The sequence below is a fragment of the Elephantulus edwardii genome, unplaced genomic scaffold, assembly GCF_000299155.1.
Source record: "Elephantulus edwardii isolate Elephantulus edwardi_28Jun2011 unplaced genomic scaffold, EleEdw1.0 scaffold00068, whole genome shotgun sequence".
Classification (NCBI taxonomy): domain Eukaryota; kingdom Metazoa; phylum Chordata; class Mammalia; order Macroscelidea; family Macroscelididae; genus Elephantulus; species Elephantulus edwardii.
In genome coordinates this window covers 2,863,705-2,890,335 of record NW_006399818.1, presented here as the reverse complement: position 1 = coordinate 2,890,335, position 26,631 = coordinate 2,863,705, and the positions used below count along the sequence as shown (strand labels likewise).

At 39.9% G+C, this 26,631-nt stretch overlaps 1 protein-coding gene across 1 annotated transcript in view; it reads right to left on the bottom strand.

The window, feature by feature from the left end:
* The window catches only part of LOC102871359 (putative uncharacterized protein C12orf63-like), a 271,053-nt gene that overhangs the window by 120,448 nt on the left and 123,974 nt on the right, over window positions 1–26,631 (bottom strand). The window contains exons 16-18 of the mRNA XM_006888569.1: window positions 22,547–22,655; window positions 9,831–9,983; window positions 1,080–1,167 (exon numbers count right to left, since the gene is read on the bottom strand). Of these exons, the coding sequence (XP_006888631.1) occupies window positions 1,080–1,167; window positions 9,831–9,983; window positions 22,547–22,655 (350 nt within the window). The remainder of the gene's footprint in view (window positions 1–1,079; window positions 1,168–9,830; window positions 9,984–22,546; window positions 22,656–26,631) is intronic.

Genomic DNA, 26,631 nt, shown 5'->3' with positions numbered 1-26,631 from the left:
TATATATAGAGAGAGAATATATATAGAGAGAGAATATATTAGAATATAGATGTAGATGTAGATAGAGATAGAGAGAGAGATATAGTTAGAGAATATATATACGTTGTTGTTGTTGTTAAGTGTCATTGAGTCAGAGGTGACTCATAGCAACCCTATGAACAAAAGACCTGGGCTCCAGTATAACTTTTGTCTTTTCTCCAGGTTCATAGGGTTTACAGAGGCAAGCTTTTCCAGAGGCAAGCTATTATGGAAGTGGATGCCACTCTTGCTTCCAAGCTTGTTTTAATCAGGGAGCTCCACCAAACACTGTCCACCACAGGTAACCATTCTTGCATTTGACACATCAGTGTTACAGTGTTCAGCTTCACAGCAACCAGGAGTTGACTCTGTACAGTATCAGTGTTCTTCAGCCTATAAAACTGGTTACTTTTCCTCAGAATTCTTGTAAAGTAGTTTAAGTGGGCTGTTTACCAGGAAAGGAAATGTATCTTTCCTAGGTCAGCTTACCTCTTTGAAACTGTTTTTTCCAGTCATATGTAAATTCTATCTTAATCTGTCTGTTTGTCAGGAGGAAGGTGCTCCTTTCCTGAGTTAGTCCTTATCTTTCTCAGGGCCTGTTTTTCTCAGTCATGTGTTAACTCTTTTGTAGATTGCCTATTTACTGGTATCTCTGTGTGAAAGGTTTTTTCAGATGTAGAAATTCTTTTCTTTTACTAACAAAGGTGCATTGTTGAATAAGTTGGTACCTAACCCTGGTAGAAAAGCCTAATAACCACTCCCAGATGGGGAGGCAGTCTCAGAAAAGGATCTCACTGCTTCCTCCCAGATCTGTAATAAAGTTCTTGTGGATGTTGCAATCCGTCTGTCTTACTGGCAATTGACTAAGAAAGGAACCCCTTGTGTTCAGTAACAATAAAATGGATCATTTTCCTGATGACTGAAAGGAAGCAATATTGTTGGATAACTAAAATTTACAACAGGTAACATATATTAGGAATAATTGAACAGCTACTCTAACAAACAAATAAATAAAAAAAAGCCTTTGTCCTACCAATTCATAAAACACAATAAAAATCTACCTTTTCTTTTCTGCGAAGATGAGAAGACTTCCAAGTTCATGCAGCGCCTGAACTTTCAGATCTCTCTGATTGTTGGCCTGAAGAACATCTGTATTTTTAATCAAGTAAAAAAGCAAAGGTCAGCCTTGGAAAAATATTCCTTTCCATTTACAAGAATATTTTAAACAGTATTATTCTTTGGGGTAAACGACGTCAGCCTGTGGTAGGGACTATACCTCAACATTCAAAATCAAACATTCTCACTTCTCTTATCTGCAACACTGCAATAAAGAGGGAAAAGACTGACATCATCAAGGATTTCTTCTTACTTGGATCCACAACCACCACTTAAGGAAACAGCAGTTAGGAAAGTGGATTATGCATTACATAGTTATCTGCTGGAAAAAAACCTTTCCAAAGTCTTAAAAGGCACAGATGTCACTCTGATGATTCAGTCAAACCAGGGTATTTTGAATAAACTTACATAGATATGAAAGCTAGATAACGAATAAGGAGACAAATAAAATTGATGCCATTGGACTATGGTATTGGAATAGATCATCAGCTATATGATAGATGGGCAGAAGAAGGAATATATCTGTCTTAGAAGAGATACAGCCAGCATGATTCTGAGAGGTGAGAATGGTGATACTTTGGATAAGTTATCAAGAGGGACAAGTCCCTCAAGGGCAATATGCTTGTTCAGTGAATTCTCCGTAAGATGGACTGATGACACAGAGGGTGTAAGAATGGGCTCAAACAGGGACAGGCTGGAAGCACCTTCAGTCTCTACACTGCTCTGTCATTGCCTGCAAGGGCACAAATAGAATCTTTCCAATATATTTTATCCTAACTTTTAAAGATAACATTTCAGGCCCAACTGCAATCTCAACATGACCATAATATCAATTATTTGTTTTTATGTGCTGTCACCAACTCGCAGCCGATCTTCCATCAAGTTTTTCAGAAGCTGTAAATCACACAGATGGAGAATGATTGATCACATTCCTTCCAAGGAGCAGCTGGTAGATTTGAATCACCTGCCTTTGTGTTGGCAGCAGGACTCTGATAATGTCACCAGAGCTCCCTTGGAAATGGACATATGGTGAAAATGTTCTAAAATAGATTGTGGTGATGACTGCACATATCAATAACTCTACTAAAAAGCATTAAAGGGTATGCTTTAAATAGGTGAATTGTACAGTAAGTGAATTACACTATGATGAGATAATGAAAAGAAAGAAACTGAACATCTAATTAATAAACCTTACCAATAGTTTTGTAGTAAGAAGAAATGACGAGTCCAAGTTGGGAAGCAGGAAGTTTGCTTTTTTCCACTGAACTAAAAACTCTGAAGTTTTCCTGAGAAAGGTCAGGGGGATTTGGCATGTGCATTTCCTCTGTTCCCAGACAAAACTCCACCTTTCCAGAGTTAAACTTTAAATTGTTTATTCCTCCTTTGTCTCCTAAATTCATTTAAAAAAAAAATTAAAGAACGTAAAATTAAAAATGGAGAAAGATGGGAAGTTGGCAGGGAGAGAAAAAGATAAAGCAGGAAGGAAAGGCAGATTTCGTACAGTTTGTTGTGTGCCGTGGAGTCAGAAATGACCCATAGCTGACCCTCGAGCAGGTTTTCAGAGGCAGAAAATCACCTGGGAAGAGACAGTCTAGCTTTCTCCCAGGGAGTAGCTGGTGGATTAAAACTGCATGCCTTTGGGATTGCAACTGAGTTTCTTACTACTAGACCACCAGAGCTCTCTGATTTCATACATAGCTGAGACTTATTTGCAGTTTTAAAGACAATGTTCCCTTAAACCTCTCTTAAATATGATTTCTGAAGAGCCCAGAATGTATGGGTGAGGCTACACTCAGCAGTTAGCTAGGAAGTAAGTGCTTTGCTTCTCCAGGGGATGGAGGAAGTAGGGGTTTGCCTTTTTTTAACAACTTCCAGCACTAAGATGTTAGTTTGCCTCTGGGGCAGAGACCTCTGGGATAGAAGTAACACGTAGGTAGTAGTGGGTTGAAAAGAGGTAGGGGAAATACAAAGCAATCTATCTTTTTATAAGCTCAGAGAACACAAAGAAAGGGGGGGCGGGAATATGCTAAGGGAAGAAGTCAAAAACAGTGCAAAAAAAGTTCTTGTGGATTTTGAAGTCTACAGCCTGAGGACTGAGTTTCAGTTAATAGGAATATTTTGACACTAGGTGAGATTCAGAATGAGTTGACGGAAATCAGGCTAAGAATTGTATTTGCTTTTAAATGCTGTTATAAAGTAGTGTTTGGGCTAAAGCATAATTTAATTGAAAATGTAGAATTTAAGTCCAGTTGTTTAACTAAAATGATTTTTTAATACAAATCTCCTAGATTAGAGACTCAGGATATTCATGGTTCTCAAATGATATTCATTAAATAAATACAATCTCCACCTGCTATTAACTCTCTCATCACCACTGAGGCAGAATGATTCACTACTGACCTTCCAGTGGATTTTCAGGAGGCTGTAAATCATGTACCAGGAGACTGCTCATCCTTCACCCTTGGACATTATTTTTTTTACTTTTTTATTTATTTTAAGTGGTTTTATTTCATTCACATACACTCTATTTCATACATTACTTCATTCACACTGTGTTTTTATGATCACTCCTATACATTGTGTCTTTTAATCACCATTGGTCTATGTGTGCTCACTACTACCCCATTTTTTCAGATCCAACTGGATCTTTCAGATCCAACTGGATCTTTCCTAATTCCTCCACTTCCTCCCACCAGTGACCAAACTCATGAATTTTCCCTGCTCCTCAGCCCCTCTCCTCTCTCCTCATTCCTATGTAGAAATTTATATACATCTTACTAGTCATCCTACTATTTTTACATTAATGGTCCTATGCAGTATTTGTCCTTATAAGATTGAATTAGTTCATGCAATATAATGCTCTTTGGCCTATCCCATGTTACTAAATATTTTTCAAAATTATTGCTCCTGAGTATGATATAGTATTCCATCATGTCAGTGTACCACAATATCAATCCATTCATTTGCTAATGGACATTTGAGCTGTTTTAATGTTCTTGATATTGTGAATAATGCTGCTATAAACATCTCATGACTGATGTACAAATCTCAGTATATGTCTCAGGTCTCTTTTCCTCAGGATATATTCCTAGCAGTGGAATAGCTGGGTCATATGGAATTTCTATGTTCAGCTTTTTGAGGAAATGCCAAACTGTCTTCCAGAGTGGTTGTCCTATTTTACAATCCCATCAACAGTGTATGAGAGTTCCCACCTCTCCATATCCTCTCCAAAGTTTATTGCTTGTTGTTCTATTAAACTTTGCCACTGCTACTGGGGTGAGATGGTATCTATCTCATTGTAGATTTGATTTGCATCTCTCTTACTGCCAGTAATTTTGAGCATATCTTGATGTGTTTGTTGATTATCTGCATGTCTTCCTCTGTGAAATATCTTTCCATGCCTTTCACACATTTTGTAATTGGGTTATCATTCTTTTTCTTGTGGAGGCCCTGTAGGAGTCTACAAGTAGATCTGAACTGTCAGAGAGGTACGATCTTTGGGTTAACAGCACTATTCCCTGTGGACCAGATCACCAGACCACCTGCTGATGGTACCCTTAAATGGCTAGAAAATTATATATAAAACTTCATTCTTCATTTTTTATCCAAATATTTGGATATTGTGCTAATTTTTTCTTTAGCTGCAAGAAATAAAGCACATGATTTTCCTTTTTGCAAAAAGTATTTGTATAAAACATGGCCGAGAAGTATGATAGGAAATGAAAATTAATTATATTTTTAAATTAAATATTACTTTCCAAAAGTTAGCAGAAATTGAGATTTCTTCCTTTTAAATAGCTCTTAATTTGTTAAGAAAAGAATCCCAATTAGGTATAAGGTTAAAATCTACTTTGATAACTTTAAAATATAATTATTATAATTGCCTCTTAATACTCTAATTGGAAAAAGTTGTGATAAATATATTTACAAAAATGACAAAAGAAGGTACTGGGGCTGCTCATGTACAAACAAACACCTTTGAGATTTAGTTTCTTAGTTTGTTGATTTAGGGTCATGGTTTCAAGGACATCCAGTTGATTGGCTTAATAATGTAATAACACATCTGTTCTACTTCCAGGGAGTTCTCAAGCTCTGTATGGTGTTGTGTTCTGAACTTAAAGGTAGTATCCTTCTAGAGGTTTGAATCCACCAGTTGGCTCCATGAGAGAAAGATGGGCAATCCCTTCTCTTACAATGTAAAGTCTTCAAAAACCCAATGGAGGGTCAGGTATGAATTGGATGCAACTTGATGATAATGAATGAGTGTTGTACCTCCCAGCTTTTTTAGTAGTTCTTAGGATCTTAAAATCATGAAATTAGCCATCTAAGTTATATCGGTTGGAATTTATTGATCTGGAACAACAGAGGAAGGAATAGAGGTAGGAACAGGAGGAGGAAATGAAATGTATGACTAATTGTTCTCATGAATAATTACTTCCTTTACCATGAAAGCAGAAAATTTGATAATGCATACCTAGCATGACTAAATATTTTTATTTTAAAAAAACACATAATCTTGACCAAAAGAGAAGAAAATACAGACTAGAACTTAAAATTATCATAAAATTCAACTTTTCTGGACCCATAGAAGCTGGATGAAACCCATAACTATTGTGTCAGATAATGGTAAAGTCTTAAACAAAAAAAATTATATATAGGAGTATTGTTAAGCAAAGAATAATTTAATCAGTAAAGAATATCTGTCATGTGCAATGTGCTTTTTTAAGATCTAACTAAATAGTATTAAATTGACAACATATATTCCAAAGAAGATAAGAATTTTAGGAAGCAATGAGTTTATGTAAAAGGAGTTTCTGTTAGCAGGGGAAGGACGTTAATAAGTTGAAGAAAGTAATCACTGTCACCATACGTACATGTGGAAATTGAAATTCTATGTTACAGCTGTGTATATTCCAAACAGTATACAGATAAATTCCAAAAAATACTTCTCACTGTTTTGATAAATTTGAACAAGTATTATAAGCATACATAGGATTTATGATCATTTTAAGACACCTAAATATTCAGACTTTTCCCAGTCAAAATATGAGCATAATCTCCTCAAAACGTACGAGCTGGAAGAAAATGCAAAAGATGGAAGGAATGGATAGTATAGATAAATATGTCCAAGAACTTAAAAAATCATCACAAGATAGAGTACAGTCAGCACAGTAAATAGAAATAACAGAAAATCATTAAAATGCAATCCAGAATATTAAGACTGAAATGGCAGAAATGTCCAACATGCTGGTAGGACAAAAAAGTAGAACTGAAGAGATGGCACAGATAGTCAATGAGGAAAGACAAGAATCTCGCTGAAAACATACTGGAAGAAAAATCAGAGATGAGATATAAAGAGAATGAAGAAAATATTAAAATCATGTGGGATGACATCAAAAGGAATAACATATATACAACTGGAATTCCAAAGAGAAATGACCGGAAAATCACTGAGAAAATTGTGGAAGTACTAGAAGAAAATTTCCCAGGTATTGTGAAATGGAGAAATCACATTCAAAAAGCTCAGTGAACACCAAATAGACTAGATCCAAAAAGGAAAACCTCAAGACATTTCATAGTAAAATTCTCCAAATTGAAAGATAAGGAAAGAATTCTAAAAGCAGTATGAGAAAAACAGTCACCTACAAAGGGGAAACAATTAGATTAAGTTATGATTTCTCAGCAGAAACCATGCAAGCTGGAAGACAATGGGACAGGCATATACAGAAAGTTGAAAGAAAACAATTGTCAGCCAAGGATTCTACATCCAGCAAAGCTCTCCATCAAATAGCAAGGAGAAATTAGATCCTTTGTAGAAAAGAAGGAATTTAAGGAAGTTGTGAAAACAATACCAACACTACAAGAAATTTTAAGTAAAGTCCTTCACATGGAGACACCAAAGGATAGTGTATGGAACATAGTAACAAGAAACAACAGAAAAAGAAACACAGCAAAACGGCAAAATTAAACCTGCCTGTTGATAATCACACTAAATGTGAATGGACTAACTGCACCAATTAAGATAAAAAGAGTAGCAGAATGGATTAAAAAAAAAAAAGCCCATCAATATGTTGCTTGTAAGAGACACACCTAAAACCAAACCAAAACAAAACAAACAAACAAAAAACCCAAAACCTAGAAAAAGCAAGATAGACTCTGAATCAAAGGCTGGAAAAAAATATACCAAGCAAATGTTAACCTCAAAAAAGCAGGAGTGGCAATACTAATCTTTGATAAAATATATTTCAGAATGAAAACCACCATCAAAGATAAGGAAGGGTATTACATATTGATTAAAGGTACAATGATGGGTCAAGAAGACATAACCTTGGTCAACATTTATGCACTAAATAGTAAATCTGCAAAATACATAAAATAACAGTTAACAGAATTCAAGGAAGAAGTAGACAGCACCACAATAGTGGTAGGAGATTTCAACACACCACTATCACCAAAGGATAGGTCAACTAATAAAAAAACAAAACAACAAAAACAACTTAACAAAGATGTAGAAGACCTAACTATACAATCAGTCAACTTGAACTTTTCAACGTGGGTAGGGCATGGGCATGAGTTTTAAGGAATTCTTCCATTTCCTCTAGGTTTTCAAATTTCTAGTATTATCAATTTAATTTCATTTGATTTTGTTGTGATGTCACCTCTGCAATTTAGGGCACTGTATTCAGGGTACTATACCCAACTAAAACTCAATTCACTTTCTTCTCAAGTGCACATGGTTCATTCTCCAGAACTGATCATATATTAGGACAAAAAGCAAGCCTCCAAAAATTAAAAACATTGAAATAATATAAAATATCTTCTCAGATCATGGTGTCATAAAACTAGAAATTAACCACAGGAGGATAAAGCTTACAAAAACATTCATGTGGGAGCTAAATAACTCTCAGCAAGAACATGATTGAGTTATAAAAGAAAGAACGAAATAAAAATGGGTATCATGGACTGCTAGGAAAACAAACAGATTCACCCTGGAGAGGGTTAAACTGGGCAGCTCTTTGGAGGCAAGGATTCTGAGGCTCCATCTAACATACTTTGGACAAGTTGTAATGAGGGACAGGTCCTTGGAGAGGGACATCATGCTTGGGAGGGTGGAGGGATAGCGCAGGAGAGGAAGGCCCTCTATGAGGAGGATTGATTTAGTGACTGGGGTAATCAGGATGGGTATATCGGAGACAGTGTGATTGGCACAGGACAGAGCAGAGTTTAGGGCTGTTTTACACAGGGTCTCTATGAGTCGCAAGCGGCTCAATGGCACATAACAACAACAACATGAGATATCATCTCACCACAGAGCAACAAACAACAAATGCTGGCAAGGTTGTGGAACAGTTGGAACTCTTATTCACTATTCATGGAAGTGTAAAATGGTGCAACCACTATGGAAGGCATATGGCCGTTTCTCAAAAAGTTGGAAATAGAAATATTATTTTTCCCAGCAATTCCACTCCTGGGATTATACCCTAAAGGAACCAGAGCTGCCATACAAATTGATACACGCACACCTATGTTATTGCTGCAATAACAAAGAGATGAAAGCAACCCAAATATGCATCAACAAATGAATGGATTGAAAAGCTGAGGTACAGTCAAACAATGGAAACAATGGAACACAGTGCTGGAAAGAAAAAATGTGTAAAATATTGTATAAAATGGATGACCCTGAAGGACATTATGGTAAATGAAATATCTCAATCACAAAAGGACAAATACTGCATAATGCCACTGTTGTAAAAGAGACCGAAATGGGAGTTGACATGAACTAAGGAAAGAGGGGATAAATAATGAACATTGCACTGGAACAGATGAGGGATAGAATTGTTTAAAAGAAATATATGAGTAGGCATCATTTGTATGACAACAGTTCAGAATAAGAGACGCATAGCAAAATAGACTTGGGTTGGAGGTAGAGAGGAAATTGTGCAGCAATGAATACATTTTTTTAAAAAGAAAAGCAAACTTGGGGTGAGGGTAGGGAGGAAAATGTGCAACAATGAATAAATGAAAATCCATGTCTTCTGTAAACTTTCATTAAAAGCACAATAAAAGTTATTTATAAAAATATGATGCATCAATTTAATACTAATGCTTTTAGTAAAAAATCCAATTAATGCAGAATCATCCCATTTCCTTATGGAATTAAAGTAAGACCATAGCTCTACACCTATAAAGGTTATTATAATAACATAGATAATAGAATTCAAAAAGAGACATCATGCTTAGAAAGGAGGAGGGTCAGTGGAAGAGAGGAGGACCCTCTACCAGGTGGACTGATGCAGAGACTGCAGCAATGGACTCAGGTGAGTCAGAAAGTGTAAGGATGGTACAGGAAAAGGCAGGGTTCAGATCTGTTCTTCAGAGGCTTGCTATGAGTCGTACTTGACTCAATGGTACCCAACAATAACAACAACACCACTAACGGGTGTGTGCTATCTTCATAGCGGCATGAAGGCAGGTGAGAGAGAAAGCACCTTGGCTGAAGTGAAGTGTAAGAGAGAGAAGATGGGATTCAGTAGACAAGAAGAAAGGGAAAGCAGACGTAGTAGTGACATAGTGTTGACTGAAAGGAAGGACAAAAGAAAGAATGAAAGAAAGAACATTGTGGCAGAATTTGGTAGAGTCTCACAGTGGAAACCCCACACAAATAAAGAGTAAGGGACTGAGAGTACAGGTTTTACCTTGTGTCTGTGCAAGAAACAACAAGAGCAACTTTCGGCTGTGCCGGATGGATCTGCTGTGATATCTGGATTTTTCCAAGGTCTCTCTAAAGCAGTTCAAAGTGTCAGTCACGTCCACGGGCACACAGAGGAGCTCCTTGGCGTGGATGTACTCTGAAAAAAAGGGCAGACTAACATCAAGATGAAATACTGCACCAAGCCAACCTGCAGCACAATCATTTCTAAGTCAGATTGCTTGGCCCCTAACTAAAGCTGATAAATTCAAAGGTCCCAGATCTGTAGCAGATGTTTGAAACATTTGGATCAATTTCCCCCACGCTCTCCATATATTTGAAGCATGGTCTTTAAGAGGAAAAAAAAAAAACCAACCAATTTAGGAAACTTTTGATTCTTATGAAATGCAAATCATTCTAGATCTTGCCAATTTTCCTTATGAAGCTTCCTACTTTTTGTGTTGATCATAAAAAGATGGAATAATCTACTCCCTTGCAGCAGCCTCTTCAAAGCAAGGGTACTTTGGGAGAGGCAAAAGGAAGAAACAAAAAGCAATGGAATCTCTTAAGGGAAAGGCATATCAGGTTTCTCACACTGGAGGAAGCACAAGGAAGGAAGCGGAGGCCCTAAGGAATGAATGGGTAGCTAATGAATTAAAAGTGCCAGAGAGGGGAGATCATGGGAAACTGTTCCTCTAGGAAGTCTCTGGAAAGTAAGGGCCAGACTTAGGAATTGGGCTGCAGATTAGCGGCACACACCACGCAGGCTCAGGACAGAGAAGAGCCTTGAGTTTCAAGATTTAATAACAAAGACGTTTATTTACTACAACAAGTCCTACAAGTCCACGTTTGACTTATTCAAGGATTGTAAAATCTAAGGTCTTGACAGTACAGTAGTATAGAACTTGCTAGATAATACGGCTATTCGAAGTCAAGACCATGATCTTTTCCCTCCTCCAGAGGTTTGGGGCATTCCCACACTGGAGTATCAAAATCACATTTGCACAGAGTTTCTGGTTTACAGTAAAATAAGGGAAAATAGCATAGGCCTGGGAGGATGAGCAACAAACATTTCCTATGGGACAAGTTGAGCTGGCAGTAAGTAACTTTGAGAAAAGGAAGATTTGATTGAGAAGTAAGTGGCCAAGAGTTTTAGACTGAGGGAAGAAAAAGCTCAACGATAGGATAATAATAATAATAACAACAACAGCTAAATTTTAATTAATTCTATGCCAAAACTTTCTAAATAGTTTTAGTATGATTGTCATCAAATCCTCAAAACAATCATAAGTTCCTTTATAATCTTTATTTAACAGATGATGGAAATGAAGTAGAAAGAAGTTTGGTAGCTGCTCTAGAGCATAAAGCTAGATTATACAAGCAAATATTTAAGAGCAAGAGGAAGACTGGGAAGTTCAGGGGCCTAGTGCAATGTGCAATGAAATAACTGGTATTGCTAACCAAAGAGGAGCTTGCCAGAGACCTAAAGCTCTCACTGAGCTAAGTGGACTTGGTCTGCTTTAATGGGAAGTCAAGGAGTATTTCTGAGTACAACGTTGACCGAGATTGGTATTGTAGGGAGAGGTAGTCATGAAATACAAAAGAAAAAGGTTGGGTGGCCTAGAGACTGTTAAGCTACCACAACAAAGATTTTGTGATGATTTGAACTCTCCTGAGGTGGTGGTTATTTCCCAAGCAAACAGTACCAGAGGAATGTCTATCTCTGCTTCATTGACTATGTAAAGGCATTTGACTGTGTGGATCACAACAAATTGTGGCTAATCTTGAAGAGAATGAGAATCCCAGAACACTTGACTGTGCTTCTACAAAACCTCTACATGGACCAGGAGGCAATCATCAGAATAGAGCAAAGAAATGCGACATGGTTCAAAACTGGGAAGTGTGTATGCCAGGGATGTGTCCTATCTCCATAGCTTTTCAATCTATATGCAGAACAGATTATCTAGGAGGCTCAGCTCTATGAGGAGAAAATGTGGCATCAGGACTGGAGGAAGACTCACCAACAATCTGTATTATATAGATGACAAAACCCTGCTTGCTGAAACTGAGGAGGACCTGAATCACTTGCTGTAGAAGGTCAAGGACGGCAGCCTTCAATATGGATTGAAGCTTAACATCAAGAAAACAAAGATCCTTACCACTGGACCAACTGGCAGCACTATGATGATAGATAGATGATAGATAGATGATAGATGATAGATAGATAGATAGATAGATAGATAGAGATTGAGGTGCTAACAGCTTCAGATTGCTTTGCTCCACAATCAACACTCTTAGCACCTGTAGTCAGGAACTCAGAAGATGGATTGCATTGAGGAAAATCTGCTTACAGGGACATCTCCAGAGTACTGAGAAGCAACAATGGCAGTCTAGAGGCTAAGGTGTACCTGATCCAGGCCATGGTCTTTGCAATTACTTGCTGTGTATCAAAGAGCTGGACAATAATTGGTGCCTTTGAGTTGTGGACCACCAAGAAAACAAATAGGCCTGTCTTGGGGAGGGTGAAACCAAGTTTCTCCTTGAAGGCAAAGATTTTGAAGCTCCGTCTCACATACTTTGAGCATGTCACCAGGAGGCCACTTGGAGAAGGACATTTTGCTTGGAAGGGTGGAGGGACAGCATAGGATAGGAAGAACCTGGATGAGATGGAATGATACAGTAACTGGGGCAGTGAGGGTAGATGTGTCAGAGTCAGTGAGACTGGCTCAGGACAGGGCAGGCTTCAGAGCTGTATACTTAAGAGTTGCTATGAGTTGCAGGCTACTCAATGGCACCTAACAGAAAGGTGGTGTTGAGGAAGGCCCTAAATGAGGATGGAGTGACTCAGTGACTAGGGTAATGGGGGTTGGTTTGTCAGAGACAATGAAACTAGCTTAGGATAGAGCAGAGTTCAGAACTGTTGTACATAGAGTCGCTATGAGTTGCAGGCAACTCGACAGCACATAACAACAACAACAAAGTGGTGGTAGCAATAGAAATAAAGAAGAAACACAGGAAACACTTCCACATCAGAAGCGGCAGGGAAGTGGCCACCTGGCAATGTAAAGAAATCAAACCAAACGATCAACTCTTCCCTCATCCTTTCTCAGCCAATGGCCTCACTTTACAGTTCACTGAAAATTCAAACCTCATCACCAAGAGCAAACCACCAAACTACTGAGAGAAACCTATAAGTCCACAAATAAAGTGACCCCGGAACTGCTCTGACCCCTTCTCTTACCCTGTCTTCTAATTCCTTCTCCATTAGGCATGCTTCCAACTCTGGGTCATCAATAGTTCACTTTGGCCTAGAAACACTCTTCCTCAGACATCTCCATGGTGGCCTCTTTACCTCTTCATGGCTATTTGTAATACGTAAAGTTTAGTGTTCACAATGGCTTTCCTAACCACTAAATTGGATTTTGTCATGTGAATGGCCAAGAATACACAAAATAGGGTGTGTTAGACTATCCACAAGGGGATTGGCTAGTCTCACCAGTGAGTTGAGCAGATAGAGTAGTAGAAAGAGGAATATCATGACTTAAGAGCAAGCAAAAGAATGCCACTCATCCTTACAGATGCCAGACAGAGCAGGAGGGCCTATGGAAGCAGCAGCCACAATAGCCACAGCAGAGAACCACAGGCCTGGCATGAGACAGGGCCTCGGGACTGCTACACCACAGAACCGAAGCTAAGAGTCTTTGTCCAAGTTTTGTGGGTAACTGGAGGTGGGTGGGGGGAGGCGTAATTCACAGGACTGAGAATTGTGTAACACTGGCCTAGAGCCAGGAGTCACAAGGCTGAGGTGTCTGCGAGCACATTTCGGAAGCTGTCCTGACTGTATGCTGTGACTAACCTGTTTTAACATTTTGACTTCACCAATAGGGTTCTGTGTGGTCTGTGAGGTACCACTTTGGATTTTGGACTCAGTAAAACAGCAAGATTGGTATGGAGATTGGTTTTGTGTTGTTCATGCTGTTGACAGGGAGTTTCCCTTTGCAAAGTTTGTAAAAGTCAGATATGGCCATCCCAACATGGCCTCTGCTCTTTGACATCCTTGCTCAGATGTTAGCTCCTGGGTAAGACATTCCTTGGTCACCCCACTGAAAATAGTAACACTCCTCCTCTTATTTACCTCTCTTTTCCCCATGGTCTATCATCATCTTGCACACCATGTGTTTTACTTGTATACTGGCTGCCTCCTCTCCCTCCCCACTAGGATGTAAGGTCCATGACTCAAAAAACAAACAAAATAAACTCCAAAGCACAAGCCCATTGCTCGTTGTTATTATTTGCTACCAAATCGCCTGTGATTCACAGAGACCCTTGGTGTACAATAGCTCTGAACCCTTCTCTATCTCGAGCCAATTTCATTGTTTCTGACACATCAACCCCCATCACCCCACTCACTGAGTCAACCCATCTCATCCAGAGTCTTCCTCTCTTGCACTGTCCCTCCACCCTCCCAAGCACGATGTCCCTTTCCAAGGAATGGTCCCTGCTGACAACATGCCCAAAGTATGTCACACGGAACTTCAAAATCTCTGCCTCTAAGGAATAGCCTGGTTTCACCCTCTTCAGGACCAACCTGTTTGTTCTTTTAGAATTCCATGGTTATATTCAGTACTCTTCTCCAACACCACAACTCAAAAGCATTGATCTTCCTTCTGTCATTCTTAGTCATTGTCCAGCTCTCTGATGCATAGCAAGTAACTGCAAAGACCATGACTTGGTTCAGAAGCACCTTAGTCTCTTGACTGACATCATTGCTCTTCATTATTCTGGAGAGGTCTCTAACAGCAGATTTTCCCCAACACAATTAGTCTGTTGATCTCCTAACTGCCAGTACCAAGAGTGTTAACTGTGGACCCAAGCAGGCTGAAGCTGTTAATAATCTCAATCTCTTCTCCATCTATCATGCTGCTAATTGTCCTAGTGCTGAGAATCTTTATTTTCTCTATGTTGAGCTTCAGTCCACATTGAAGGCTTCAGTCCTTGATGTTCTGCAGCAAATGTCTCATGTCTTCCTCAGTTTCAGCAAGCAAGATTATGTCACCTGCATAACATAGGTTGTTATGTTATAAATCCCAGTGCCACATTCCTCTTCAGAGAGTCCAGCTTCCTGAATGGTCTATTCCACATATTAGTATGAAGTTAGGGTGCATCTCTGGTGGATGAATAGGAATAAACTCATAGCTGACCCTCCTGTGTGTTTTGGAGATTTTAAATATCATGGGAGAAGAATGCTCATCTTTCTCCCTTGGAGTCAATGGTAGATTCGAACCACTAAGGAGTTAGTACTGTTACCCCGCATTGACTACATTACCAAGACTCCTGCAAGGATGGGATATTTGCCCATTCTGTTCACTGCAGTAACTTCAAAATCTATACAATATCTTTCAGATAGCAAATGTTTCAAAAATACATGGTGATTAAATAGATGAAAGACTAGAGGTTTTCAAAGTTAAATAACTAGAACAAACATAATTTGTCAACACGACTAGAATAAACATAATTCATCATAACTGTGATCTCTCCATTTAAACAAATCTTCATGGTACTTGACAAAGTGGTATAACAGTAAATGTACCTCAGGCCTGGTTTTAATTGTTTTTGGTCAAACATTCTTCTAAGTGGTATAGCACTGGTCTGTCCATTTGCTGTACAGAGGTAACTTTTGGTTGCTGTGATGCGAAACACTATGGCACTGATGTGTCAAATGCAATAACGGTTACCCATGGAGGACAGTGTTTGGTGGAGCTCCCTGATTAAAACAAGCTTGGAAGCAGGAGTGGCATTCACTTCCAAAATAGCTTGCCTCCAGAAACTATGAACTTGGAGAAATGATGAAAGTTATACAAGTGTTCAGGTCTTTCATTCATAGGGTTGCTCATCTATGACTTGACAGCAAAATTACAGCCCACCCTTTACAAAGGAAGAAAAGGAAAGATGGAGGATAGTAACTTGTTTAAGCCCTTAGACAAAACAGAAGGAAGAAGAACCAGTGTGTAGATCTTTCCCAGAGAGTTCACCAAAGGAATTCAGAAAATAGGCAGGAGTGGCAGCCACTTCCTAAACAACATGCCTCTGGAAACTCTATGAACTTTAATAAATGTCGATAGTTGTAGAGGGGCTTCAGGCCTTTTGTTCATAGGGTTGCTCTGAGTCGTGCTCGACTCAGAGGCAATCAACAACAACAACAGAGCACAAAGAGGCCTGGAGAGTGGGACAGGGAGAAACTGCAAAACACGGAATGAGGGAAGAAGTCTGTGATCCTTATGAGCCCAGAAAGAAGGGGGTCCTGGTGTCTTAGGTGGCACAAGGCTACATGCTGTGGGCACAGGTGCCACTCTCCTCATTACACCTCCTTCAATGACGAGGAGGCTCTAGTCAAGCCAAGAGCATGTGATCATATGGAAAGCAGTACTGGCCCCCACAGGCAGCTTAGTCTGTATCCACCTTATCATCCATTCTTAGAGAATCAAATGCTCGAGCAACAGCAGGTCTTCTTAACTCCCTGGAAACTGCCATTCTTCTAACCTACTACTTCGATTCTTTTGTCCACTCCAGCCTGTCCCATCACCATTCTTTCTCAGTTCCTCCTCCTCTAAGCAGTGCCTGGACCTGCTGGATCCAGAGAAGGCATGCCTCCATTCCTCTTAACCCTACCCTCTTCACAGCACCTTGAAGACTGCAGATGTCTGCTCTATTGTATGGTGATTTTGTTCCTGTCTTGCAAGAATTTCTCTTTTTCTCCCTAGAGTAAAATCAGGAAAAGCAGTTAAGCAAGCAAAGGGAATGGAGGAAGTCTTTTAATTTTAAAAAGGCTTTAGTAATTTGAGAGAGTTACATTTTTAGGATCTTGGTTTTAAATATGTCAAAACTGGAATGGCAGTATTTGCTTCTGCTTGGAAAGTAGAGGGTCAGCAGAAAAGAGGAAGACCGCCATGGAGATGGGTTGGCACAGTGATTCCAACAATGGACTTGAGTGTGGCAGAGACTTAGAGCAGGTACAGGATAGGACCAGGGCCCAATTTATTGTTCCATCAACACAGTGAGTCACAGACAACTCAACAAGACTATAGAAACACTTACTTCAAAGGATTATAGTTTTAATCTATATAAGAAGTAGCTAACATGGTGCCTGTCACTGAAGTGAGCATTCAGTTAAATGAAGTTCTCATTATAGTTGCTAATCATATAATTTAAAACATATGGTGAGCAATACTAGTGTGGTATTGGGCACCACACTAGTGACCGAGGGAAAAAGTAAACAAGATAGAGCCCCTGCTCTCAGAGTGTTTACCTTCCAAATCGAAAGTCACAAAGGCATGCCAGGGGTAATTTGAGGAAGAGGAGGAAGGAGACATGTTTGCCAACTTTAAAATATGTTTGCCAACTTTAAAATATGGGTCCTTCATTATTCTAGAATGAGTATAAGGATCGAGGGGGGGTGAAAGAGGCTGGAAGCAGAGGGATGTGGATGTGCTGGAGAAAAAGGGGATTAATCATTGGGTTGTACAATTTGATGGGGGCTGGGTGTGAGGGAAATTGAAAGAATTTGTTCAAATTTCTATTAGAATTTAATAAACTAGTAAAAACAAATAAATAAAATATGGGTCGCTAGATAAAACCCATCTGCTACTTTTGACCAGATACACACTTATAAATCATTCATTTTTGTTTTGTAATTTTTCTCTGAAGATCACCTCATACCTTGAAGCACATTGTCAGAAGGGATGAGTCCTTGGAAAAGGACATCATGTTGGGAAAAGTGGAGGGTCAGACAAAGACCCTCAATGAGATAGACTGACACAGTGTCTATAACAAAGGCTTTGAGCATGGCAACTTCCAGATCTTTTGTTCATAGACACAGATAGGGCTGCTTTGAGTATTGTCAACTGGATGGCCACTAATAGCAAAAGATTGTTGTACTCTCACTTTCTCTTTCTTCAAACTCTCCAACACCTTTTTTCCCCTCATAGTCTTAATTAGGGTCCTGTTGGTAGTTTTGTAGCATCACGAAATAAATGATGCAAAGCAATAAGGAAATGCCATTGGCTTCAGAAATCTTATCCTGAAAGCTCTGTCTCGAGAGAGTTCCTCTCAAAGAATGCCCATAGATAATTCCAGAAGCTATTCCAAAGGCACTAATAGCCTCCACAGTTTGAAACAGGCCAATGAAAATGAAAAAATGAAAAGAAAAAAAAGAGCAAAAAAGAAAATGACGATGTCTTTCATTGCCCTGATGTGGAAATGAAAATGTCAATGACTCCAGAGAGATGGGCCTACCAAGGGAGGATCCGAAGAGTAATCTGAGATCTAGGCTGCTTTCTGAGAGCTTGGATACATCAATTCAAATGCCCAGAAGCAAAAATAATGCCCAACTGTCAAAGGGGTGAAAATTCCAACACACCAGAGGACTGAAGCACCCTACCAGAGAATTTAAACACCTGTGAAGTCGAAGCTGAAGAAAAATATCCCAGAAAGAATGCAAAACAGTTCCAGCGAAAGGAATACCCATGGAGCTGTCTCCCCTATGGAGCTTAACAAGCAGGCAAGTTACTCATCCGTAAAAGAATAATCTATAAAGTGAGATATTCTCACTTCTCCAAAGCCTGCAGAGACTACCCTAAATTACATATGCATTATTAAATAGTTGAAGGGAGAATAGGATGCTGTTAAGTAATGGGAACACCAAATGTTTCTGGGCACTGGAGCATTACAGTATCTGTTCTGAAGAATTAAACATATCAAGCATTACCACCCAATGCTATTGGGCCGAAAGAAAAATCTATGATGTTCTAAAGCAGCAATCAGTGTGGAAACCATCAAGAGAATTTGGTCTTTTGGAAGAAAACTGCAAACACCTCTGGGTCAGGGTGAAGTACAGAAGCTCCAACACGCTATGAATGTGTTACTAAGTTCACCTAGCGGTGTCTCGGAAAAAAGGCCTGGCAATCCATGCCTCAAATACCATGGCCTTGAAAACTCTATTGGATTGTAGCTGATAGCAGCACTTGGATTTTACCAGCAAACCAAAACAAGACCCACGTCTTCATGGCATTTATAGTTCAGCAAGAGAGACCAATAGGTGATAAATACATATAAGAAGAACAAAAAAACTACACAATGTGATGACTACTTCAAGAAAAAGGAAATGTAAATAGAGTGAGAGGAACTGGGAGGAGATAGGCAGAGTGGTCAAGGTCCGCCTCATGGAAAAGAAGTGTGATACAGACAGGTGAGGGATTTGCAGTCAGACAGCTCGGTGGGAGAGAGTACTTCTGCAAGAGGACAGCTGAGGCAGGGGCTGAGGTGGCAAAAATGCCCCAACACTGACCTCCCCTGTGGCTAAATACAGGGAGCCCTGGTAGTCTAGTGGGTAAGGAGCTGCATTGTCAATTCAAAGGCAGAAGGTCTGAATCCACCCGCTGCTCAGAGAGCATCTCCCTTTGGAGCGTCAGCAGTGAATCATCCTGCCACGATGGCACATTAACAACAACACAGTCAAATATAGTGAAGTTCTGCCCACTTGTTCTTTGACTATGGACTGCTGTCCTCTCACTTAAACTCCTCTCCTGGCTTGACTTCCTTTAGATCACTTTCAGCTGCCCCACCTCTTAAGCCAGGCTGTATTCTTTGCCAGAGGTTTTCACGTTCCCCTTTGCACCACTGGCAATCATGGGAGCTCCTCACATATCCCACTTCTCTTGCTCCTGGGCTACCTGGTAGGAGTCCTAGCCCTTTTGAGTTCACGAACAGAATGCCAGCAGTTACATTTGTCACTGACAGTTAGATGTTCCACCACTTCCTCTTGTCTCTGCTTGAAAATGGAGATCGTAAGAACCATGCTAATAATCACAAAGCATTTTTAAGCAGCCCTGGTGTAAAGCATATTCTAATAATTCTTATATTGGAGTTCTTATATGGCTAAATGAGAGAGTATATAAAACCCCTTGCCTTAGTCACACACTACATTTTATGCAAATAATGCACATATTATATATACATATTTAAATAATCTGTAACCCCCACTGTGTTATTTTCAAAGTGTACTAGATCAGTGTTCTTTATATGCTGCTGACTCCCACTTCATTTTCTTTATTCTAAACCCCAGATTTCATGTTCCAACTTGATCTCGGGGCCTGTTGGCATGAGGTTTAGTCACCAGAGGCTGACTTTCCCCAGCTCACCCTGACAATTCTAAAGCAGCTCCCCCGTCCTGGCGGGAGTTCTTCCTTGCTCTGTAAACCATCTACTCCAAAGAAGAATCCTTCTCCTGTGTTGGAAACAGCTCTGTCCAGGGTGGGCAGCCCCAGGCTAGGAGGTGCTTGGCAATTTTAGCTTGAAGAATAAGGCATGCCTGATCAAGCCATGGTCTTTTTAGTCACTTGCTGTGCATCAGATGACTGGACAATGTGAGAGTCTACAGAGCCTGAGTGGAAGATGCTGCTGAGAGGGTGAGGCTGGGAAACAGCCTCACACCCCCACCCAGCATTGTCCGGCAGCAACCATGCTCCAGCATTTCAATCTCCTGCCTGCACCGATGTCCTGGGGCATCTTGAGAGACCTATGTTCGGAAAGGCCATGCACCTCTCACTCAAGCAACTAGCCACCTGGGGGGCCAGGGCATCACGCCTCTATGCCTTTCCATTTCTTAGCTTCACATGGAGCCAGCACCACTGGACCTCGGTGCAGGTGGACAGCGACCCCAGCACCTGCGGGACCAGCTGGTGTTTGCGCCTGGTACCTCTGTACTCAGCCTCCACAGGGAGGGCTCTGTTGGTCTCTAGCAACTTAATGAGGCACAGATCAGCAACAAGGAGCTCCACCGTGCTGCAGCCCACTCTAACTGCCCCAGAGTAAATGCTCAGTGGCAATGATTTCTTTACTGATGCCTGGCAGTCTACTATCATTGCCATCTCCAGCCCATTTGCAGAGGCTCTAAATCAAGGGAGGAGATTGCTCATCTTCCTCCCTCAGACCAGCTGATGGACTCGGATAGACAAAGAAGCTGCACACCTATGTTTATCGTGGCTTTGTTCACAATAGCAAAGAGTTGAAAACAACCCAAGTGCCCATCAACAAATGAATGGATAGAGAAGCTGTGGTATAGTCACACAATGGAATACTAGGCTGCACTGAAAAACAAGGAACTCATAAATTATTATACAAGTAGGGTGATCCTGGAGGACATTATGCTGAGTGAAATATCTCAGTCACAAAAGGACAAACACTACATAGAGCTACTGTTGTAAAACAGGACTGACATGGATTTGAGGGAAGACTGAGAAAGATGGGATAAATAACGTATACTGCATTGAAACAGAGGAGGGAAAGAACTGTTTAAAAGGGATATATCATTAGGTATTATTGTCATTACAGGAGTCCAGAATGAAGGTTGCACAGTGGAGTGTACCTGGTTGAGGGACCGTATCACAATGAAATAATTTTTCTTTGACTTTTCAAACAGAAGAGTGAATGGGGGGGGCGGGGGCAGGGAGGAAACTGCAGTAAAGGAAACCCTAAGTATCTATAAATTTTCATTAAAATTAATAAAAAAACAACAACAAAAAACCACTACTGTGAATTAGCAGTGCAACTTCCTACTGACTACACCATCAGAACTCCCTACTAAATTTGAAAACCGTAACTTTTTTACTGTGGTTTATAATTTATTATATAAATATCATCCTCTATTGCCTTTTCAAGGCTATAAATCATTATGAGGAGAGACTGCCTATCTCTCCTGGGAGTAGTTAGTGGATTTGAATGTGTGAACTTTCAGTTAGCAACACAACACTAAACAAACTATACCACCGCTATTGCTAGCTTTCTGACTTTTTCCAATGCTGGCAATACTCAAGGGGCCATCCTCAGATCTACATGCCACATAATTCTGCTTGAGTTCCCACACACAAGCCTTTGACTTCAAGTGTATCAAGTACATTCAAACCCATTGCCATCGAGTTGGTCCTGACTCCTAGCTGACTCTCCATTGGGTTTCAGAGGCTGTAAAATGCACAGAATTCTGCTCTTCTTTTTCCCTTGGTGCAACTAGCAAGTCCAACCTCCAGAGAGGTGTAGCCTTTCGGTCAGCAGTTCAACTCTCTATGGACTACATCATCAGGGTCCCTTCCCCAATGAATAGATGACTCAAACACACATCTCCAATGCAACCCCATGAATGCTTTCTTAGGATACCCAACCACACAGTGGATAGCCCCACATAGTTATGACCATGGTGCCTTGAACCACCTAATTCTGAAACTTCCTTTCCTCTCACCTGACTCTTCTTTCAGTTTTCCTGCATGTGAAAAAGTCATCAGCATCCACCCAGCACCCAAGAAACAAAGGCAATTTGAACTCCACCCTTCTCCATTCAACCCTGTCCTTTCTCACCAGTTAAGGACCCATCCTCGCGGATCACCTCCACCTAGCTGGTCCTTTCTCCCACCCAAATGTCCATGATAATACAAAAGTTATGTAGCTTTGAGTCATGAGCAACTTGGTACAAACAAATGGCAACTTTTTTTTTCTTTCCTAAGTAACATTTATAGAAGATAAATCAGTAATTGTTTCACATTGATTACCTTCAGGTGAATAAATCTACAAAAGAAATTCTTCAAATGTTTTTGTTATAAAAGATCTGACATGTAGAAAACAATGGCCACTCCTGCTTTAAGGAAATCAGAACTACAAGGTAATATTGGTTCTGACCTGAATCGACAAGCTTTCTTTGTGAATCAGCCAAGTTTACCATATCCATCCCTTTATTTGCTGGAGGATTAATCTTGAGCTGCTTCCCAATGAAATTTCGACAGGTAATCTTAGAAAAAAATAAAACAGATATTACTTAATTAGGTACTTAACTTCTTCTAAATGTGAGATACAAATCAGCATGAGACCAGTAACATTGTGAGGTGCAAGATATCACGGAAGTGACTTGTGGTCTAAGCCATCATATCAAAGGATTGCTGGGGTGAGGTGAGTGCTGGACAGGGTAGCAGAGAGTGTGATATAGCAGAGAAAGGGAAGGGACAAGATATACATTCAGGGGGAAGGCACTGCATGTATGGTTATCTGTGTAAGGGGAAGTGTTTTTCATTTACTCCTTTCACTAAAGTGTTTTTCTGTCAGATGTTGTTCCAAAGCTAAGCATCCAAATTAAGACAAACTAAGAAGAAAGACTGGCCATCCATTTCTGAAATACAACAGGCCTTCAAAAACTCTACGTACAGTACAGCACACATAGAGTAGAATAACAGATATGGCAACTGGGGCTGAACACACAAATTTGAAAACACAGAGGAAAAGAAACAGTTGTAAGAAGAAATTAATGATTGAAACGTGGAATGTGAGAGGCATGAATGTAGGAAAACTGGACATCATTAAGAAAGAAATGGAATGTATAAATATTGATATATTAGGTACTGGCAAAATGAGATGGATTGGCATGAGGCATTTTGAGTCAGACAATAATATGATTTACTACGCTGGTAATGAAAAGCTGAACAAAAAATGGGGTCACTTTCATAGTTAAAAAGGCTGTTTCTAGATCCATCTTTAAATACAATGTTGTGAGTGTCAGGATAATATCCGTACACATACAAGGAAGACCTGTTAATATCATTATCATTCAAATTTATGCACCAACAACCAGAGCCAAACAGGAGGAAACAGATGATTTCTAACAACTGTTTTCATCAAAAATTGATCAAACAAGCAACCAAGATGCACTAATAATAATGGGTGACTGGAATGCAAATGTTGGGAACGTTTGAAAGATCACCATCACCTGATGGTGTGCACAGGGATCAGACTGATTACATCTGTGGAAAGAATTGTTGGAGAAGTTCAGTATCAGCAATGAAAACTAGTCCAGGCTGATTGTGGAACAGACCATTGTTGTTACTGATTGTCGTTTAGTCAACTACGACTCATGGCAACCCTATCAACAAAAGGCCTGAAGCCTTTCTATAACTATCATCTTTTATCAAACTTCATGGAGTTTCCAGAGGCATGAGGTTTAGGAAGTGGATGCCACTCCTGCTTCCAAACCTGTTTTAAACTGGGAACTCCACCAAACACTGTATACCATGGGTAACCGGGCAAATAAAAATTAAAGCTAAAGAAGGTAAAATCAAATCCACAGGAATCAAAATTTTACCTTATGAGGCTGTCACACCTTAATTTAAAAATCAACTTTGGGACAGGTTTCAGGCCTTGAACATTAACAAACAGAGATCTGATGAGCTGTGGGAAAATGTCTAGAGTATCATCTACAAAGACAGCAAAGGTCATTTCAAAGACAAAAGAAGAAGAAAAGACCAACATGGATGTCAGAAAAGACTCTGAATATTGCACTAGTGCACTGAGAAGCTAAAGTAAAGGGAATAAATCTAGAAGTAAAGCAGCTGAATAGAAAATTTCAAACAGCAGCATGAGAAGACAAAGCAAAGGATTATAATGAAATGTGCAAAGAGCTGTAGCTGAAAATAAAAAAGGCTGTACTCGTTTGGACTTTCTTAAGCTGAAGGACCTAAAGAACAAAGTCAAGCCTCAAGTCACAATACTTAAGGATGCTGAGGGCAGAATATTGAATGATTCAGGAACCATTTTTAAAAAGATGACAGGAATATATGGTCACTGTACCAAGAAGACTTGGCTGACACAGAAAAATTTCAAGAAAACAACTTATGACCAAGAGGCAATGGTGATGATAAAGGAGGAAGTCAGGCTACTCTGAAGGACCTGGCAAAAAATAAAGCCCTAGAAATTGATGGAATACCAAGTGACAAATTTTAACAAATAGATGCTGCCCTGGATGTGCTCTCCAAGTTGTGCCAATAAATCTGGAAGACAACTACATGGCCAACTGACTCGAAGAGATCCACATGTATTCTCATTCAAAAAAAAAAAAAAAAAGAAGTGACTCAACAGAGTGTGGAAATTATCATACAATAACATCACTCATAGCACACACAAGAAAAATCCTTCTGAAGATTATCCAGAAATGAATGGGACAGTATATTGACAGAAAACTACCAGCATTACAAGCTGGATTTAGAAGAAGCTGTGGCACTACAGACATTGTTGCCAATGTCAGATCTTAGTGGAAAAGAGTACCAGAGGAATGTCTAACTGTGTTTCATTAACTATGCAAAGCCACTTGACTGTATAGATCACAAGAAATTGTGGTTAACATTGAGGAGAATGGGAATCCCAGAACCCTTGATTGTTCTTACGCAAAACCTACAGTTGGACTAGGAAGCAGTCCTCAGAGCAGAGCAGGGAAACACTGCCTGGTTAAAAATCAGGAAGGGAGTGCATCAGGGATGCATCCTGTCTCTATATAATTTCAACCTACATTCAGAACAGATCATTCAGGAGGCTGGACTGTACGAGAAAGAATGTGATATTAGGATTGGAGGAAAACTCATCAACAACCTACATTATGCCGATGACACAACTTTGCTTGCTGAAACTAAGGCAAATCTGGAGTGCCTGCTGCAGAAAGTCAAGGACTGTGGTCTTTAACAGGATTGAAGCTCAACATAAAGAAGACAAAGATTCTCACCACTGGGCCAATTGTTAGCACCACGATAGATGGAGGAGAGATTGGGGTTGTTAACAATTACAGCTTGGCTTGGCTCCACAATCAACACTTTTGACACCAGCAGTCAGGAAATCAAAAGGCAAACTGCATTAGGTAAATTTGCTGTCATGAATCTCCCCAGAGTACTGAGAAGCAATGATGTCAGTCTAGAGACTAAGATGCTCCTGATCCAGTTCATGGTCTTCATAATTACTTGCTATGCAACAGAGAGCTGGATTATGACTACTGAGAAGAATTGTTGCCTTTGGGTTGTGGTGCTGGAGAAGAGTCTTGAACATACTATCTACCGTAAAGAAAACAAATAGGTCTGTCTTGGAGACAGTGATACCAGTTTCTCCTTGGAGGCTAGAATTGTGAAGTTCTGTCTCACCTACTTTGGGCACAAGGATAGAAGGAAGCAATCCTTGGAGAAGGACATGATGCTTGGAGCGGTGAAGGAACAGCTCAGGAGAGGAAGACCCCAGAAGAAATAGATTGCTAGAGTAACAATGGGGGTTGGTGTATCAGAGTCAGTGAGACTGGCTCAGGACAGGGCAGGCTTCAGAGCTATTGTACATAGGGTTGCTATGAGTGGCAGGCAACTTGATGACACATAACAGCAGCAACAACAACAAAGTCAAAAATATGGTTTGAAATGTTGGTCTAATTTTGTGTTTGCAAAATCAAAGGGATGATGAATAATGTTACAAATAGAGGCTGATATGAGCACTCAGTCATGAGTAACTTTGTGGAAATAAATGGCAACATCTTAGGTTTGCTTGTGGGTTTTTTTCTTCTTCTTTGTAGGCCACAGCTGGAAGAGCATTAGGCCTTCATGTATTGCAAATAAAATATTCTTTTTCCCCAATATTCTATACATTAACTAGTCTCAGGACTTCTTTATATCTATCTTACATTACCCAAATTGAAAGTGATTAAAATATAAGCTATTTTCTATTTTTGTGTGTGTGTACCGTCAAATCAGATCTGACTGGTACAGGAGGAGATTGCCCCTCCTTCTCCAGCAGAGCACCAGGTGGATTCGAACCTTGTACCTCTGGGATTGCAGTGCAGCTTCTTGCCACTAGGCCACCAGAGCTCCCTAATATCCAGAATTTATGAAATACTTGAGCACCACAACAAAATAAAGGTAAATAATCCAATAGAAAAATGGGCACAGGATATGAACAGGCACTTCACCGAAGAC